Source organism: Sturnus vulgaris, chromosome 4, assembly GCF_052056855.1.
Source record: "Sturnus vulgaris isolate bStuVul1 chromosome 4, bStuVul1.hap1, whole genome shotgun sequence".
NCBI classification, from domain to species: domain Eukaryota; kingdom Metazoa; phylum Chordata; class Aves; order Passeriformes; family Sturnidae; genus Sturnus; species Sturnus vulgaris.
Window position 1 is genome coordinate 44105451 of NC_142246.1, and position 16487 is coordinate 44121937.

At 43.0% G+C, this 16487-nt stretch overlaps 1 protein-coding gene across 1 annotated transcript in view; it reads right to left on the reverse strand.

Annotated features, from left to right (window-relative positions):
- Positions 1–676: 676 nt before the first annotated feature.
- FHIP1A (FHF complex subunit HOOK interacting protein 1A) overlaps positions 677–16487 on the reverse strand; it is an 83292-nt gene continuing 67481 nt past the window's right edge. The window contains 2 exon segments of the mRNA XM_088164419.1: positions 677–934; positions 2902–3080. Of these exon segments, the coding sequence (XP_088020545.1) occupies positions 677–934; positions 2902–3080 (437 nt within the window).

The following is a 16487-nucleotide window of genomic DNA, read 5'->3' on the forward strand; positions in this document are numbered from 1 at the left end:
CCAACAGCTGATAGCTGCAGATCTGTCTTCGACATAAGGCAATATGGTATGTGCAGGGCTCAGCACCTGCTCTCAGCTATTCATGGGTTTACTACATGTAAGATCACTTAAATTCAGAAAATCTGAGCCAGTAGTTAAAAAGGGGGTTTGGATATGGATTGGTAAGAACTCGGCTTCAGGCTGAAGCAATGGAAAAGTAAAAGAGGACAATGATGTCAAGAAGCACAGCCCTCCACATAAAGGGGTTTTGTGCAGATTTTGCATGTCTTTTTATACTGTGAACTTTTCCAATGGGGCAATGTTTTTTCAAGCAAACTTGTCTCCTAACAAGTTATTCAGGAGAGTATTTCTGGAACAGAAAAAGCTAATGTGTTTGTGTCTCAGCCAGCCAACAAGTGTCTCTTGCAGAAATTCAACAGGAATTAGTGACGCTGAAGAAAGGTGGCTCTGGAAAGAGGAAGGGATGAAAAAGAAGCTGCAGTAAGAGGAGTATCAGAAATCTCAAATAAGTTATGTAGCACAGAGGGAAATTATAAGGCCTAACTGGAATAATATTTTGCCTCCTCCTTCCCCCTCCAAATCAAGTATTTTCAGGAAATATTGAAGTACAACTTTCTTTTGAAAGCAGCTTTGCATTTAAAATCTGTTTAAACTCCAAAAGCATTTTAAAAACCCACTAATAATAATCTTCAAAATCCCTCAATATTTTGTAACATAAAATGGAATGTTCCTGGGCTAGAGTTGCCAGGTCCTTCAGGAACTCTGGGAAAAGGGCAGCTGCAAGCACAGTGTTCCTCACATGCACAGGAAGGCTGGGATGAGCGAGGCCTTTCTTTCCTTTCTGTCCCAGGAAAGGCTGCAGTACAGCAGGCTGAGTTTCGGGAAGATTCTTTCCTTTCCCTGTGTTGATGTTGTGCTGGACATTACCTAAAGACAGGAGGAGAGGAAAGAAAAAAGATTTTGTATATTAAGCCCACAGAGTATTTGTACAGTGTCCAAACCCAGTTTATAAGGATTGTGTTCAGAGCTGTAATTTGCAGTACCCAGATTGTGCAGGGTGATACTCCACTAATCCAGCATTTTAAAGTTCTATGTGGCCTGGTTCTATTGCATTTTTTATTACCTATCTTTCCCCAGGTTATATATCATTCAGTTCCAGCTCTGATGAGAGAAATAGGAGGGCAGAAGAGGAGTCAAGGGAAAGAGTAATATGGATATACCTTCTGAAACAGCAGATAATATCTACCCATCTAGAGCCAGCATGGTTGTCTCCATTTCAATAATATTATGCTCTATCCCTCCCCCATCAAACTGTTGTTTTGATTTTACTGCTCTTTATCCTCTCCCTGTGAATCACCATGTCAATGGGTTCAAGGCCGAGCTATCACATCACCACGAGTTTGAATCAAGTTAGAAACTAAAGGAAAAAAAAATGGATTTTTCTGCAGCTATAGGCCCCACTAACTACACTTACTTCCCTGTAAAACAACTAACCATTAAAAAGAGAGCAAGTGAAAGCCACTGTGTGTTCTGCTATATGATCTCTGCTGCCAGAGTTCAGAGGATCAGAGCTCAAGTATCAGAATGCATGGAATTACAGTGACATCAGCACTTAAATTTCAATCAATTTCTCCTTGTTTCAACCTGAAACGAACTGCCCTTTAATTACATTATAATTAATTCAGTGAAACTAAAAAGGTGACAAAATTTAATGCTGATGGAAATAAATACTCTACAAAGAAAAATTAACTTGCTACAAGGTATCGAGACCAAGAGCGGAGACAGAGAAAATTCTGCCTAACTTAAAGGTGGGATGTTCTCCTGAGATGCGTAAATCATTACAAAGAAATAAAAGGGCCATTAACTAACATACAGCAGACAAACCCAGCACTGCATTGCTGCCTTCAGAAGGAGTTTCCCTTACAGTGCACACAGTTTATGTTTAAGTAAAAGGCTCAAGTGATGCCAGCCTTGCTCTAAAGCCCCTTCAAGTAGTGAACAGGCAGAGCTGTAGATGAAGGCCTCACTCAATGCTGCACAGCAATCCCTCTGTTCAACAGCTCTGCACTTTTGTTCCATGCCTGTACTTCACCCTAGGCACTGTGGAATTACTCTACTCTTCCAAACACTTGGAAAAAAAAATTAATCTCAATCATTTAACAGACTTATACTTTTCTTGAGTTTAAGACACCTTTCCAACTCCAGACTTATCAATCATTCATGTTGTTATTCTACAAATATCTACCTACTAGAGACAGAGTACAGGAGTTTCTTGTGCTTGAGAGGCAGCAGATGTTACAGAGTCCCCTACAAAGCTGGCTTGGTGGGATGATACCTGTCTAACTCCCCACTGCTCTTAGACACACACTGCTCAAGACACACCTTGTTTTTTTCTGTTTGTTTTGCTTTTTTTTGTCATACAAGAAAGATACTAGCGAGAAAACTTTCAGTGTGTATCTCCTTCACTGGTAGTCCAAACCGTAATAACAAGTCTTATTCAATTGTTGCAGAAACCAACTAATCCTGGACTTCTGTCCTCTCTGACATTTATCAAAAAGACCTGGGAAGTCTGGGAAGCAAAACGTTAAATCATCTTTTTCACAGGTGCCAGCACTTGCCATAACAACAGTAACAATTACTTCTTTCTCCTTTGCTTCCAGTGCAGCCACAGACTGAATATTCAGGCTTTCTCTACCTGCATTAAAATAGAGTTCTGACAAAACCTATGGTCAAACAGAGTTTCCAGTTCTTTGCACAAATGTAATTAAAACATGGAAATGAAATAAGAAGCTCTCAGACAGGTAGGAAAGCTACATGTGAAACTGAAAGGAGCTAATGTAAGGTCTAAAGCGATACCAAAGACACTGCTCCAGTAACATGGCTAACACCTGTGGTAAATACCTGATAGAGTGAGCGCACACTAGGCTGAAACACCATGTTGGTGTTGAGCAGAAAGGAGCGAAGAAGTGGCTGTGGATAACTTGCCAGTTGAGTAATAATTCCAATAAGCAGCAAATTTACATGCAAGGAATTTTCCAGCATGTTCTCCAGCTTCGACAATACTACGCTGATGAATGGTCCTGCAAGAAAATAAGAAGGAATCAATGCTTTTGTTTTCACAGAGGAAAAGCCTTAAGATCCAGGAAAAAGGCATTTAAAGGAAATTTTGATCATCATAACCAAGCAAATTAGCCCTCCCACACACTACTTAAAGACAGCAGGGAGAAAATCCAAACTGTAGCTGAACAGAGAAAGCAGACTTAACAGAGGTGTTGAAAGCTTTTGTGGTTAGCAGCACATTTGCTACCTAGCCAATCAGTTTACATTAATGGCATATTTAATATACGTGACTATTCCACTTGCATGTACCATTAAGGATTTAGCCTAGGACATTACAATCTACCACTCTATTCCCCTTGAATAAATTGGAAGGGTACTACTAGTTTAAATGCAAATAGAATCTGCTATTTTTATTCTTCCTGAGCCTTATTTCTACGTAAGGACTGGGCAAATTGAATTATCGCTAGCTTTCTTGTTCTATCAAAAAACTGGTGTTCTAAAGAAAATATGAAAATGCTATTCTAAACGTAAAAATCAAACTGTGATAGTTCCCATCAGAAGAGAAGGTATCTTCAGTACACCAAACAGTCACACTATTGGGGGTTGGATCTTTTTCTTTTACTTGTTGCCTGTGGAGCTTTCCCATTGACTTGCTAAGAAGCGCTGATGACTGGATACTTGAGATGGGGGAGGGGAAACCCCTCTGGTTTTCAGGAGTTTTTCTCAGAGGGAGGCGGACACCATGATTAGAAGCAGGTAAAAGGGGGAGGGGGGAGGCAGTTGCTCTCTTGATCGCTCTTGGCTTTGGAGGAGGAGGATGGCTGCTACCCCTACCAGAGCCTAGCCAGTAGCTGCCTTCTTCTGCTGCTGGACCCCACACGCCGGCCCTGTCAGGACACCCTGCCAATTCAGCTTGCTGTTTCTGAGCATCCTTCGGGAGCAGCAGGACTGACACTGCCACAGGGTTCATGAAGCAAAGTCTCTCTTTTCGAGCCCTTCCCGTCTCGGACACAGCCGCCATTACCGCGTGCTGCCCGAGCTCGCGCCCCAGCGCCCCCTGCAGCCACGGGGGGAGCATCGCACCTGCCCTGCCCACCGGGAGCCACCAGCGCTCCCTGCCGGCTGTGACGAGAACTGCACCAGAGGGGAAAGTGCCTGCGGCTGAGAGGACCGGAACTGGGTTCCTGTTCTGTTTGTTATTAAATCCATTGTTGTTATTTTGTCTGTCTTGTTATACATACTAGTAAAGAACTGTTGTCCCTGTCAGGAAAATTAATCCACAAACACCAGAGGTTTATGTCCAAAAAGGAGACAGAGGAGTCCTTTTTGCTTTATTCGAATAAAGGGAGAGGCCATGGGACATTCCCCTGGGATCTCTCAAATTTTCGGAGGACGCAGCCTCCTTTTTATCCTATTTTCCCGGCCGCATTTCCCTCTCTCTTTCCCCATTGGCTGAGGTACTTGAGAGGCACAGACTTCCCGGAACGCCTGATACCTGAAATTCCCCTCTAATGTATAACCCTCCCTTTTAATTTTTAATTCTTATAGAATTCATAGTTTTCCCCCCGTTGCTTCTTTCATCTTTCGATATCCAATTTCATTTATCAGCAGCCCTACAGTTTGTTTGTAAAGGCAAATATCTCTTTCCATTCATCAATCAGTGGAATCCATCCCATTGTTTCTTTTATCTCTCAGTGCTAGCCTTATCTACAGGCTGATCCACAACTCATTTGTAAAGACAAATTTAACATTCCTCTCAATCCCTCCTCTTTTATTTATAATAATTGTCTTTACAAACTTTAGCTATCATTGACTTAATTTCTTGTTCCTGAGTTCTTTTTGGTTTTGTAATTATTTGGAGTGACATCAATTTCTATCCTTTTGTAACCATTTCTGGATCAGTAGGCGTGGCTATTACCTGCATTCCTTTGATCACATGTTGAATAAGTTGTACTAAGCAAGGGATCGTGCATGGTAAAAAGATTAGAGTTGCTACAGCACATAAGAGGAAAAAAAGTAATTGTTTAACCTATAGTCCACCAGGTAGCCAAGAAAACATGTCCCATTCCCATAAAGGTTTTTGCTACTTTTTCTCCTAAGGTCAAAACAATTATTTTCCCATTTTTGGCTCCAACCTAACTGATAATATAAAGGTAACATTATTAGGAGAAACATTCTGATTGTGTAATCTAATTTCCTAACTTAATTTTTACTTTCACGTTGTCTTTCACACCACTTGTGGCGAGTGAAGGCACAGAAACGGCTTAATATAAAGAAAACAATGACAGCAAGGGTTGGCCCCCAGTGACTGGAGATCTGAGAGGAGGGATGCCCACACAGACTATTTTAGCAGGCACTCTGTGGGTGGGCACACGAGGCTTCCCCCGATGTCGACGCACTGGCTGCTGCTCCAGTCCACTCCTGTGGAGTGTCAGTCGCGGCTTCCCGTCCTTCTCCTCCAGCTGAGATGTCCAAATCTCTGGGGCTGCAGAGACCTTGGCCCGAGTGTGATGGGTCCACCCGTGTTCAGCTGTCTTGACGGCTATTTCTGTGGTCAGCAACACCTGGAAAGGTCCACGCCACTTGGCCACCAGTGGTGCTTCTTCCCACTCCTTAACCAGGACCCAGTGTCCCGGTTGGATGTTGTGAACAGCAAAAGTCCAAAGGCAAGGTTTGTGCCAGCTGAGCTTCCTGTCAAAGAGATTTCACAAGAGACAGTATCCGAGCCATATATTGTTTTAAATACACATCATTTATCTTTATCCCCCCACTCGGCTGAGAATTACAAGGGTAAGGAATTCCAAAGATCAATTCAAAGGGAGATAATTGAATATCTTCCCTGGGTCTGGCTCTTATCCTTGCTAAAGCCGGGGGCAGGAGCCGTACCTACGGCATCTTAGTTTCTATTACCAGCTTCAGGAGATGTTTCTTTATTTCTCCATTCATCCTCTCAACCTGGCCCGAACTTTGTGGGTGCCAGGGGGTATGGAGGTTCCACCGTATTCCTAAAGCAGTCATAACTCCTTGAAGAATTTTTCCTGTAAAATGAGTTTCCCTATCTGAATCTATCGCTTCCACCATCCCTTATCTTGGAATTTTTTTTTGTTCCAAAAATATTTTAACAACTGATCCTGTAGTTGCTGACACAGTTGGAAATGCTTCTGGCCACCCGGTTAATTGACATACTATTACCAGAAGATATTTAAATCTTGCCACTCGAGGCATTTCAGTAAAATCCACCCGGCATCTCTGGAAGGGACGTACTGCCCAACGCCTCCCTCCCCTGGCCAGTTTCTTTGTAACTTTGTTGTTGGTTTTAGCACAAGTCAAACAGCCTTCAGTGGCTCGCTTTGCCAGGCTAAAGAGACCAACAGCAGTGTTCATTTTGAGGAAGGCGTCTGCCAGTCCTCGGGAGCCCCAATGACTCCCTTCATGAAGTTGTTTTAACAATTGTAGGGCTAGAGCTTTTGGTATCCACTGCTTACCATCCCTTGTAAACCAATTATTTTTTCTTTTCTCTGCCCCACTTTTTTTAATTATCTCAAGTTCCTCTGGTGGAAAAGAGAGTTTCTCTGGCAGCGGTGCAGTTACTGGGAGCAAAGGCAGGATCTTAGAGACTTCTGGCAACAATGCAGCTTTGCGAGCTTCTTCATCAGCCAGTCGGTTTCCTATTGCCTCCTCCGACCATCCTGCCTGATGCCCCTTAATGTGGATTATCGCCACCTTTTTTGGTAAATTCACTGCCTCCAATAGGCGAGAGATTAAGTTCTCGTGAGCTAATGTCTTTCCTCTGCAGCTTAATAAACCTCTTTCTTCCCATAGTTTTCTAAATGCATGTATTACCCCATACGCATATTTAGAATCAGTAAAGACATTTACTGTCTTGTCCTGGTATAATTCACAGGCTCTCACAAGCGCGTACAGCTCTGCTGTCTGAGCTGACCAGGTGTGTGGTAACCTCCCCCCTTCCCTTAATTGCTTCCCATTCACGATAGAGTATCCTGTAAATCGTTTCCCTTTTACCACCTTGGAGGACCCATCAATGAACACATTCTCTCCCTCAGGCCAGGGAATATCCCGTAGATCTTCCCTAGCCCGTGTCTGGAGGTCTATAACCTGGATACAATCATGGATTTCTTTCTGGCCCCCCTTTTCTCCAGGGCCATTTAAATAAGAGGCTGGATTAAAAATTTCCCCACCTTTAAATTCTAAATCCTCCTGTTTCATTAAACAAGATCCATACTGTAATAATCGAGCACTCGTCATCCACTTAGAGGCTCTCTCAGTTAACAAAGCTTTAATCTGATGTGGGACTTTAACAATGAGATACCCTCCCCTTGTCAGCTTTCGGGCCTCAGCCACCATCAGAGCTGTGGCTGCAAAGTACTGCAGACAATGGTGCCAGCCTCTGGCACCGGGTCTAACAACTTAGAAAAACAGGCAACAGGCCTCCGTGTTCCCCCATGCTCTTGCGCCAAAATTCCTTTAGCATGACCCTGTTTGACATCCACATATAGCTGAAATTCTTTTTCTGCGTCTGGAAGAGCCAAGACTGGGGCCTTAACCAATTTGTCTTTTAATTTCTTAAAGCTTTTTTCTCCTTCTGGTGTCCATACCACAACATTAGGACTGTTTTGAGTTAAAAAGTTATATAAAGGTCTGGCCACCACAGAAAAATCCTCGATCCATGCTCTACAGTACCCCACCAACCCTAAAAACTGCCGTAACTCCTTTTTAGTCTGGGGTAATGGTACCTGTAAAATCCCTTGTATCCTTTCTGGATCAATACACCGTAACCCTTCGGACAGAATGTGTCCCAAATATTTCACCTTCTTTTCTACTAACTGTGCTTTCTTTTTGGATACTCTAAGTCCCTTTTTTGCAAGAAAATTAAGCAGCTTTACAGTAGCCTCTTCAACCACCTTTTCCTGTTCCCCTGATAAGAGCAAATCATCTACATACTGCAACAACTTGACTCCTAAGGGTGGAGTAAACTCTCTTAATATTTTCTGCAAAGCTTGCCCAAACAGAACTGGTGACTCTGTATATCCTTGAGGGAGTACTGTCCATGTCAATTGTTGTTTTATCATTTTCCTTCCTTCCTCCTGTTCCCACTCAAAAGCAAAATACTGTTTACTATCTTCTGTGATTGGACACCCCCAGAAAGCATCCTTCAAATCCAGTACAGAATAATACTGATGTGAAGAAGGGATTTGATTTAGGATTGTGTATGGATCTGGAACTGTGGGATGCCTTGGTTTGACAATCTCATTTATTATTCTTAAATCCTGCACCATTCTGTAGGTTCCATCTGGTTTCTTAACCGGCAGGATAGGAGTGTTATAGGGAGACATACACGGCTCTAAAAGACCTGCTTTTAGCAGGGACTCAATAACAGGCTGTAACCCCTTCTTTCCCTCCCTTGAAAGAGGGTATTGCTTTTTAGACACCACTTGTCCTGGTTGCTTCAAATTGGAGAGGCTCTATGTCCAGTTTCCCATATTTCCCTGGAGCTGCCCATACTTCTGGATTTATTTTAGCATAAGCCTTTTCAGACATTTTACACAAAGATATCACAGTTTCGGACTCCGTGTCACTTCGTACAATACTAATTTGCATTCCCATTCTAGCCATCAAATCTCTTCCCAGTAAATTACAATCACAATTAGGAACAAACAAGAATTCATGCAGTTCAAATCTGTCCCCCACATCTATTAACAGCGGTTGAATAAAATGCACTCGCTCATCCTTCCCGCTTACTCCTTGAATAACCAAGGATCTTTTTTGACAATTTCCCCCCCTTAGGTATAAAATTTAAGGTGGACCGAGAGGCCCCCGTGTCTACCAAAAAACACACCTCCTCTCGATCCGGACCCACCTTAAAAGTTATCAAGGGCTCCTGAGTGGTGGGTCCTTGGTATAATAGGAGCCCCTGACACCCCTAACAATCCATTTCCATTATCCTCTGGACTTCTTCCTCCTGAGGGTCCAGTTGTTTTTGCGGACACTCGTTTTTCCAATGCCCTTCTGCCCTGCAGACAGCACACTGGTTCTTCCCCAGCCGCTGTTTGGGTCGGCTGTCCCCTGCCGAGGAGGGAATCCCTTTGCCACTTCCTTGTGACCGACCCCGTCCCCTCTGTCCCTGGGGACCCCTTGGACCCTGCGGTTTATTCCTCTGGGGCTGCAAAAACTTTGCTATCATCTTTGCTTTAGCTTCTGCCTTTTCCTCATCCCTTCTTACACATATCTGCTGCGGTTTTCTAACCAATTCCTTTAGAGGCTTATTTTGCCACTTTTTATCTTTTTGTACCCCTTTCCTTATATCAGGCCAGGCCTTAGTAACAAATTGCACCTCAAGCAATGTGTTGAAGGCTGGCCCTTCAAGATCCATCCCCCCGTGCTTCCTCAAGGCATCCCTAATCCTCTCCAACCAATGAGGGCTTTCCTGTTTCTCCTGTTCTAACGACAGAGCCTTAGCTATGTTGTTAGTTCTGGGAGCCGCAGACTTGATTGCCCTGATCAAATAAGCACGGTAATCGTGAAGGCGAGCCAGACTGGCCTGGTTATTTGGGTCCCACTGGGGGTCTGCCTGGGGGATGGCATCACCCACCGTAGGTGCATTGGGTCCAGCCCCCCCTGCTGCTTGTGGGTGTTCATCCTCCCACAGCTGCCGAGCTTTCTGCAAAATCATTCGTTTCTCTGATGACCCAAATAAAATTCCCAAAAGAAAATCCCAATCTTTCCATGTATAATCCGCATTTCCCAAATATTCCTCTATCTTTTCCCCCACCCCTATGGAATCATCCAAATATGGGGGTAATTCTTTTTTCAACCCTCTTATATCCTGGGTAGTAAGTGGTACAATTACAAACCCAAATCCTCCCCCTTGACCCCCCCAAAGGAACTTGACGGAGTGGCATCTGGTGTACCCCTGTCTCTTGGGGGGCTTCTGATGCCCTAAACTGAGTTCCTCTTCTAGTTCTGGGGGGTGATACAACATGCTGCTCCCCTCCCCCTACACCATCATCCTTCTCAGGTGGGGCTGTAGGAATAACATTTCCCTGATCCCCTTGCTCTGAAAGTTGAGGATACAGACGACCTGCAGCTGGCTCTGGGTCAGCTAGCAACACTGGAGGACAAGACGGGGGAAGGTGCTGAAAAACATTCCAATCCTCACCACTTTCCTCTAAATACCTTCACAAAATTCGACACAAATGAATTTTATCTGTTCCATAAGTAGCCATATAAGTCCCCTTGCCAACTTATACTCTGGCCACACAAAATAACAATATTTTACCATAATTTCCATAGTTACTTCTGGGTGAATATACAATCTGTCCCAAGACCTCAGCATTCACCCCAAGGGACTCTCCAGGGGTATTATGGGATCGTCATCCCATTTGCCGGGGCCCCTTCGCGGCTTTACCTTTCCAACCCTCTCTGGGTGCCCCGTTTTACCTGTGCTACCCTCCATGGGTGCCCTCCCAGGTTTACCTGTGCTACCCTCCATGGGTGCCCTCCCAGGTTTGTTCCCCGAAGATCCCATTTTACTCACCGGTGAGATTTTCAGTGGTCCTTCCCTGCGGACTCTTCACGGACCCCCCTGGTCCGCCACTCGTCTGTCTCCTGGACAGTCTCGGGAACCCAATCAATCGCCCGGTGCCGGCCGGCACCAAGGGGAGCTGATCACCCAAACTGGGTGAGGCGCGCCTTCAGCTCCGCTCGCCGCCCGCCGCCCCGGACGGTGGAAAGATCCCGGACGAGCCCCCAAATTGTCAGGAAAATTAATCCACAAACACCAGAGGTTTATGTCCAAAAAGGAGACAGAGGAGTCCTTTTTGCTTTATTCGAATAAAGGGAGAGGCCATGGGACATTCCCCTGGGATCTCTCAAATTTTCGGAGGACGCAGCCTCCTTTTTATCCTATTTTCCCGGCCGCATTTCCCTCTCTCTTTCCCCATTGGCTGAGGTACTTGAGAGGCACAGACTTCCCGGAACGCCTGATACCTGAAATTCCCCTCTAATGTATAACCCTCCCTTTTAATTTTTAATTCTTATAGAATTCATAGTTTTCCCCCCGTTGCTTCTTTCATCTTTCGATATCCAATTTCATTTATCAGCAGCCCTACAGTTTGTTTGTAAAGGCAAATATCTCTTTCCATTCATCAATCAGTGGAATCCATCCCATTGTTTCTTTTATCTCTCAGTGCTAGCCTTATCTACAGGCTGATCCACAACTCATTTGTAAAGACAAATTTAACATTCCTCTCATCCCTATCCCCATATCTTTGCCTGAGAGCCCCTTAATTTCAAAATTATACTAATTCAGAAGGAGGGAGTTTACATTCTCCATTTCAAGGGGAGACCCTGCTTTCCCTAGCAGACATCTGTCTTTCAAACTGAGACACACAAAGCAGAGAAGACTTTAAAATAGATTTAAAGCATAATTGCTGGAAGACAGACATTATCATATAAACGTCACCAATAAATAATAGCTTTAGTTTGTGTATTCATGCTGAAGGACAGACAATGAAATACAGCAGAATTTACCATGAAGTACATAAACCCTTAGTGTTCAAGCTTAAGAAACCTTTGCAATGTTGAGAATGACTTCACTCAAATATTACCCTGTGTAAGGGTCAGTCCGAAGTTTCCCTCTTTTTTTTTGCCTCTTGACCGTTGCAAGGTGACCTCGAGGACCCCCACCCAGGCTGACTCAAGGACAATGGTTTCCTGGCCTGGCCAAGATGGATGCTTGTTATGTGACTGTGTGCCGGTGTATTGTGTTCACTGGACTGTATTAATAGCTGATCGTGACATTAAATGGGCCTCACGGACAGAATATTCTGGCAGACAGAAGGGATGCAAGGTTGTGTATAGTCTGTATCAGGGGAAGGAAGTCTTACTCCAGCCGCACCTAGCTGGCCACCTTGAAAGGGTGAGCCTGTCTAGAATGCAAGGGGGTTTTTCTGATTTCCCGCAGACTGCAGACACCTTGGTGTAAAGCATCCCCAGACTCATTTGAGGGCTCTGTCGTCAGAATTTCACAAAAGATCTACTGGTGCAAAAGGCTGTTGTTGTTGTTGTTTTATGATGTTTGACTGCTTGGTGCAGTGAAGAGACAACCTGGTGTTTTGTAACTAAGGAGTGCCTCCCAAGTAGTTTGGTCTCTTCACCCGCACAGGGAAGTGAAGCGGGGCACACAGCAAAAGCTGTTTCGTCGTGTGTGGTAACTTAAGCAATAGACCTCCCTGTTTTTTACTTATCCCTTTACAAAATGACTGAGAATTCCACTGTAACAGATAAAGCTGCATTTTATGCTCTATTAGCTAAGTATAGCACCAGATCATCCCAAGGTGGGGAGGAATGGGCAAGCAATAATTAGTTTAATGTAGAAAATGTGATTGATAGAATATGTTCTTTGCAACATGAATCAAAGTTCAAACTGGGCAAAAATAAAACCATACTCTTCTCAATTGTGGGAGCTTGTCTTACAGCAGCTGTAGAAACTCGCTCTAAGTGAAGAAGTGAGGAAGGAACAATTATAGACTCTACAAAATCTTGTTCAAATTTTGCAAAAGCAATTAGATCAAGAAAGGAATGAGAACCATTTGTTGCAATATGAAAATCATTTGTTAAAAGCTGCCTTAAGAAGAACATGCCAAAAATTCAAAGCAAGGTGTAACACCGAAAGAAACACAGAAGGAAGCTGTTCACATTAATCCAATATACTCTCAAAAAGACCTAATTTTGATGAAAAATTGTAGGAAACACTACTGCCCCAACTTGAAACCTGTGATTAAAATAGAATATTATTATATCAATGATGCACCCCCCGAGCAACCTTCTCCACAGGTTCTGGGCAGTGTACTAGAGCAAACTTCTCCACAAGTTCTGAACAATGTACCAAAGAAATCTCCTTCACAGGCTCTGGGAGTTGAGCCAAAGCAATACACCTGCACTAGGCTTTCCCAAGGGTATGAACATTCCCCCACTTTGGCTCACCACGATTTAGCCCAGGAATTAGACAAGATATCCAAACTTGACAATGTGGATATCTATCAATACATCGATAGAACATGAGTGCAACATCTTCTCAGTAACAGAAAGAGCTGTAAAAAATCTGGCAATACAACAAACTGAGAGCTTGGCTAATAGCCATGACAAATCTGCCTTGGTAATTAAAGTAGCCACTCCTTTCTCCCCTGAACAATCAGCAAATTCTTGGTTAACTGATGCTTTTGCCAAATGAGAGGGAAAGGTAGGGAAATACAGGGCAGTAGCCCTCCCCACTTCTTCTGGTGAATGAATTATTACTGAGGGAGAAGGCAGCTCTCAGGCTGATGAGCTGATAGCTGTTTGGAGTGTTTTCCAACTTGAGGTACAGAATACCTCTCTTGTTTACATCTACACTGAATCTTATGCTGTCTTTAAAGGCGGTACAGAGTGGCTTCCTTTTCAGCAGCAAAATGATTGGGAAGTTAACAGAATTCCAGTCCACGCTACACACTGGATAGTTCCATCATTTTAATCTCCAGCCTCCTGGAGGCAGACTCTGTTGTGTTTACTTTTCACAGAAGAACACCGAGGGGCATGAAGAAGCACCTCCTTAGTGTTGGATAACAACAATGTTTTTCCTCCCTTTATAGTAACACAAGGTGATGATGTCACCATAACATGTGAATTAATTGCTGAATCCCTCATCGAACCTGCATACAGTTATGGCACAGGACTTTATGGCCGTGTTTTATATTGTGAAATTCATAATTAGGACTGTTGGCTAAATTTAACTGCTGTACAATTTTCCTATAAAATCATATGTAGTATAAACAATATAAAATACTGGGGAGAACTTGATGTTGATGTTGTAACACCTACCACCCAACCACTGGTTATGTTGTGCCCAAGAATTTTTGAAATTGGACCATTTGTAATTAGGAAAATTGGCAAATAACAAGTGTTGTTTAATCCGTTATGGTCTCTTAAACAAGTCAAATTGTTAATGCAATGCAATGTCTCAGAAATTCAGCCAGCTTGTTCACCTTTTTTGCAGACTTCTTTTGAGGAGTGGACAACCTGGTTGCAAAAACAGAATCCTTCTAAGAAATGAATGACAAGAGATATAACCGGTGTTGTGGGAACAGGATTGGAAATTTTGAATAGCATCGTTTCAGAAGTACTAATGAATAAATTGGCTACCACAGCTGGAGATGTAACCAAATTACAATGGCCCCTGCAATCGTCATTAACAGCTTTGGGAACCCAACAGTGGTTGTTATCAAATATATTGCCAAATTGGGAAAAGGTAAATGTAAATGACCACAAATTGATAATTGATGCACTTGGTGCTACATAAAATAACATCTCTCTGGCTCCCAGCTGTATCCAGACCCAGTTGTGGATGCAGTCGGTTGCTGCTTCAATTATAAAAGAAGGTGAGGAAGGCACTTTTCCCACTGAAATTTGAAAAATAGTCTGGGACAATGCCACCGATTTTGAAAGAGAATTCCAGTCCTGGTGGAACTTAGTAAATTTTACCTATGACCCCAGCACAAAGACAGCCACAGCCTTTGTACTGATGATACGCAAAGCTTCAGTGCATTCAATATTCCCTATCATTGCATTAGGGCTGAACCACGATGGAGCTATTCTCTATCCTTTCGGGCATAGGGGATCTCACATTTAGAGAGCTAGGAAATTACAGCTTGGCAATTCCTTTCAGGCCTGGATTTCTCTCTGTCTCTCAGGTCCATTCCCAGGCTGATAAGCTGACTATAGCCTCAGTTAAGGGAGGCAGTCTCCCAGAGTGATAACTTGGTAAAAAACAGAAAGGAAGTCATAACAAAGATTAACACCTGGTGTCTTTCCCATGGGACATCCGGACATGCTGTCCCAGGGATGTTTGTCCCAATTGTCCAATGAACTACTTCCTGTCCTAGCTGCACGTAACACACTTTAAATACGGGATGTCCATACAATAAAGTTGGCCTTTTTTCCCCAAAAGAGGTCCATGTGTGTTGCTGTCTTTTCTCTCTCTTTGCAGCACAGTAACCACAGATGGGCCTGTCAAATTGGTGAGAAATGGCAAACCGTCAATTTGGAAACTTGCATTGTCCAGGAACAACAAGGGTTTATCTGTGAAAGTAATGCAATTAGAGCTCAAGATATCTGCTTGGACACAGAACAGAATGTTTGTAATTTTGAAATTCATCCAAATGAGATTCCTGAAAAAGTACTGGTATATATAGGCAATGGATGTGCATGCTTTAGAACTGCTTGTGACAGTGTCTTTATAGAAAATTTGGTAGTGGATACTAAAAATCATTCTAATCTTTGTATTTGTGACTTCGCTAGAATTGCAGGGTGTGATTTTTCCTATGTAGCTCCAGTTACTCCTTACCATGTTTTGCAGTCAAATTATACACTGATCCACCATCTATTGCCCACTCCAATTTGAATGAACCTCTCTCTGGTGAAGCAATTGTTGCTCCACCAAGATCTGATCGAAATTTTGGAGAGGATCAAGAAAAACGGACAAAAAACTTTAATAGCTGCTCATCACAATGTGGAAAAAATACATCGTGTTTTGGAAAAAGTAAAGAAAGATACCAAACACAGGTGGTGGGATACACTATTTGGGTGGTCACCTACTGCTTCAGGTGTCCTGAATAAACTGTGTCCTCCCATCATTGTTCTTTTGATTTTGGTTTTAATTGGTTTTGTTTTATCAGCAATCCTATACATTATGAATTGCAGAATGATGAAACAGTTAACACAATTGCCATCTGTGATAGATATACCCAAATCAGTCACTGTTGACATCCCTAAAGTTATTGACACAAGATGAACTACACAGGCATTTAAAAAAAATAAGATAAACTCTGATATTGACTGAAATTGCTTATTTTTTGATTGTGTGGTATTTTTGGAATCAAAATCATTTACTTATTCTTTTGTAACCAAAAAATTGAAAAAATTGCTTATTTCTTTGTAATCAAAATTGAATGCATATTTTAATTGAGAATTGATTATTTGTTTTGTTTTGTTTTATCTCTCTCTCTCTCCTTTTCCTTTTCCTCTCCCTTTTTCTTTCCTACTTTTCTACTTTGTCTGACTCTGTCTCTGTTTTCTGGGATATGCTCCCAACTTTGACGAGTCCTGAAGACTTCGCAGCAGCTCTACAAAGGAGCTCTCTTGACGACGATCATGAGTCACGGGGTTTTGTAAGGGTCAGTCTGAAGTTTCCCTCCTTTTTTTTCCCTCTAGACCATCGCAAGGAGAACTCGAGGACCCCCACCCAGGCTGACTCTGGACAATGGTTGCCTGGCCTGGCCAAGATGGATACTTGTTAGGTGACTGTGTGCTCATGTATTGTGTTCACTGGACTGTGCTGTTGTGGCACCAACCAGAGATTGTGTTGTACCAAC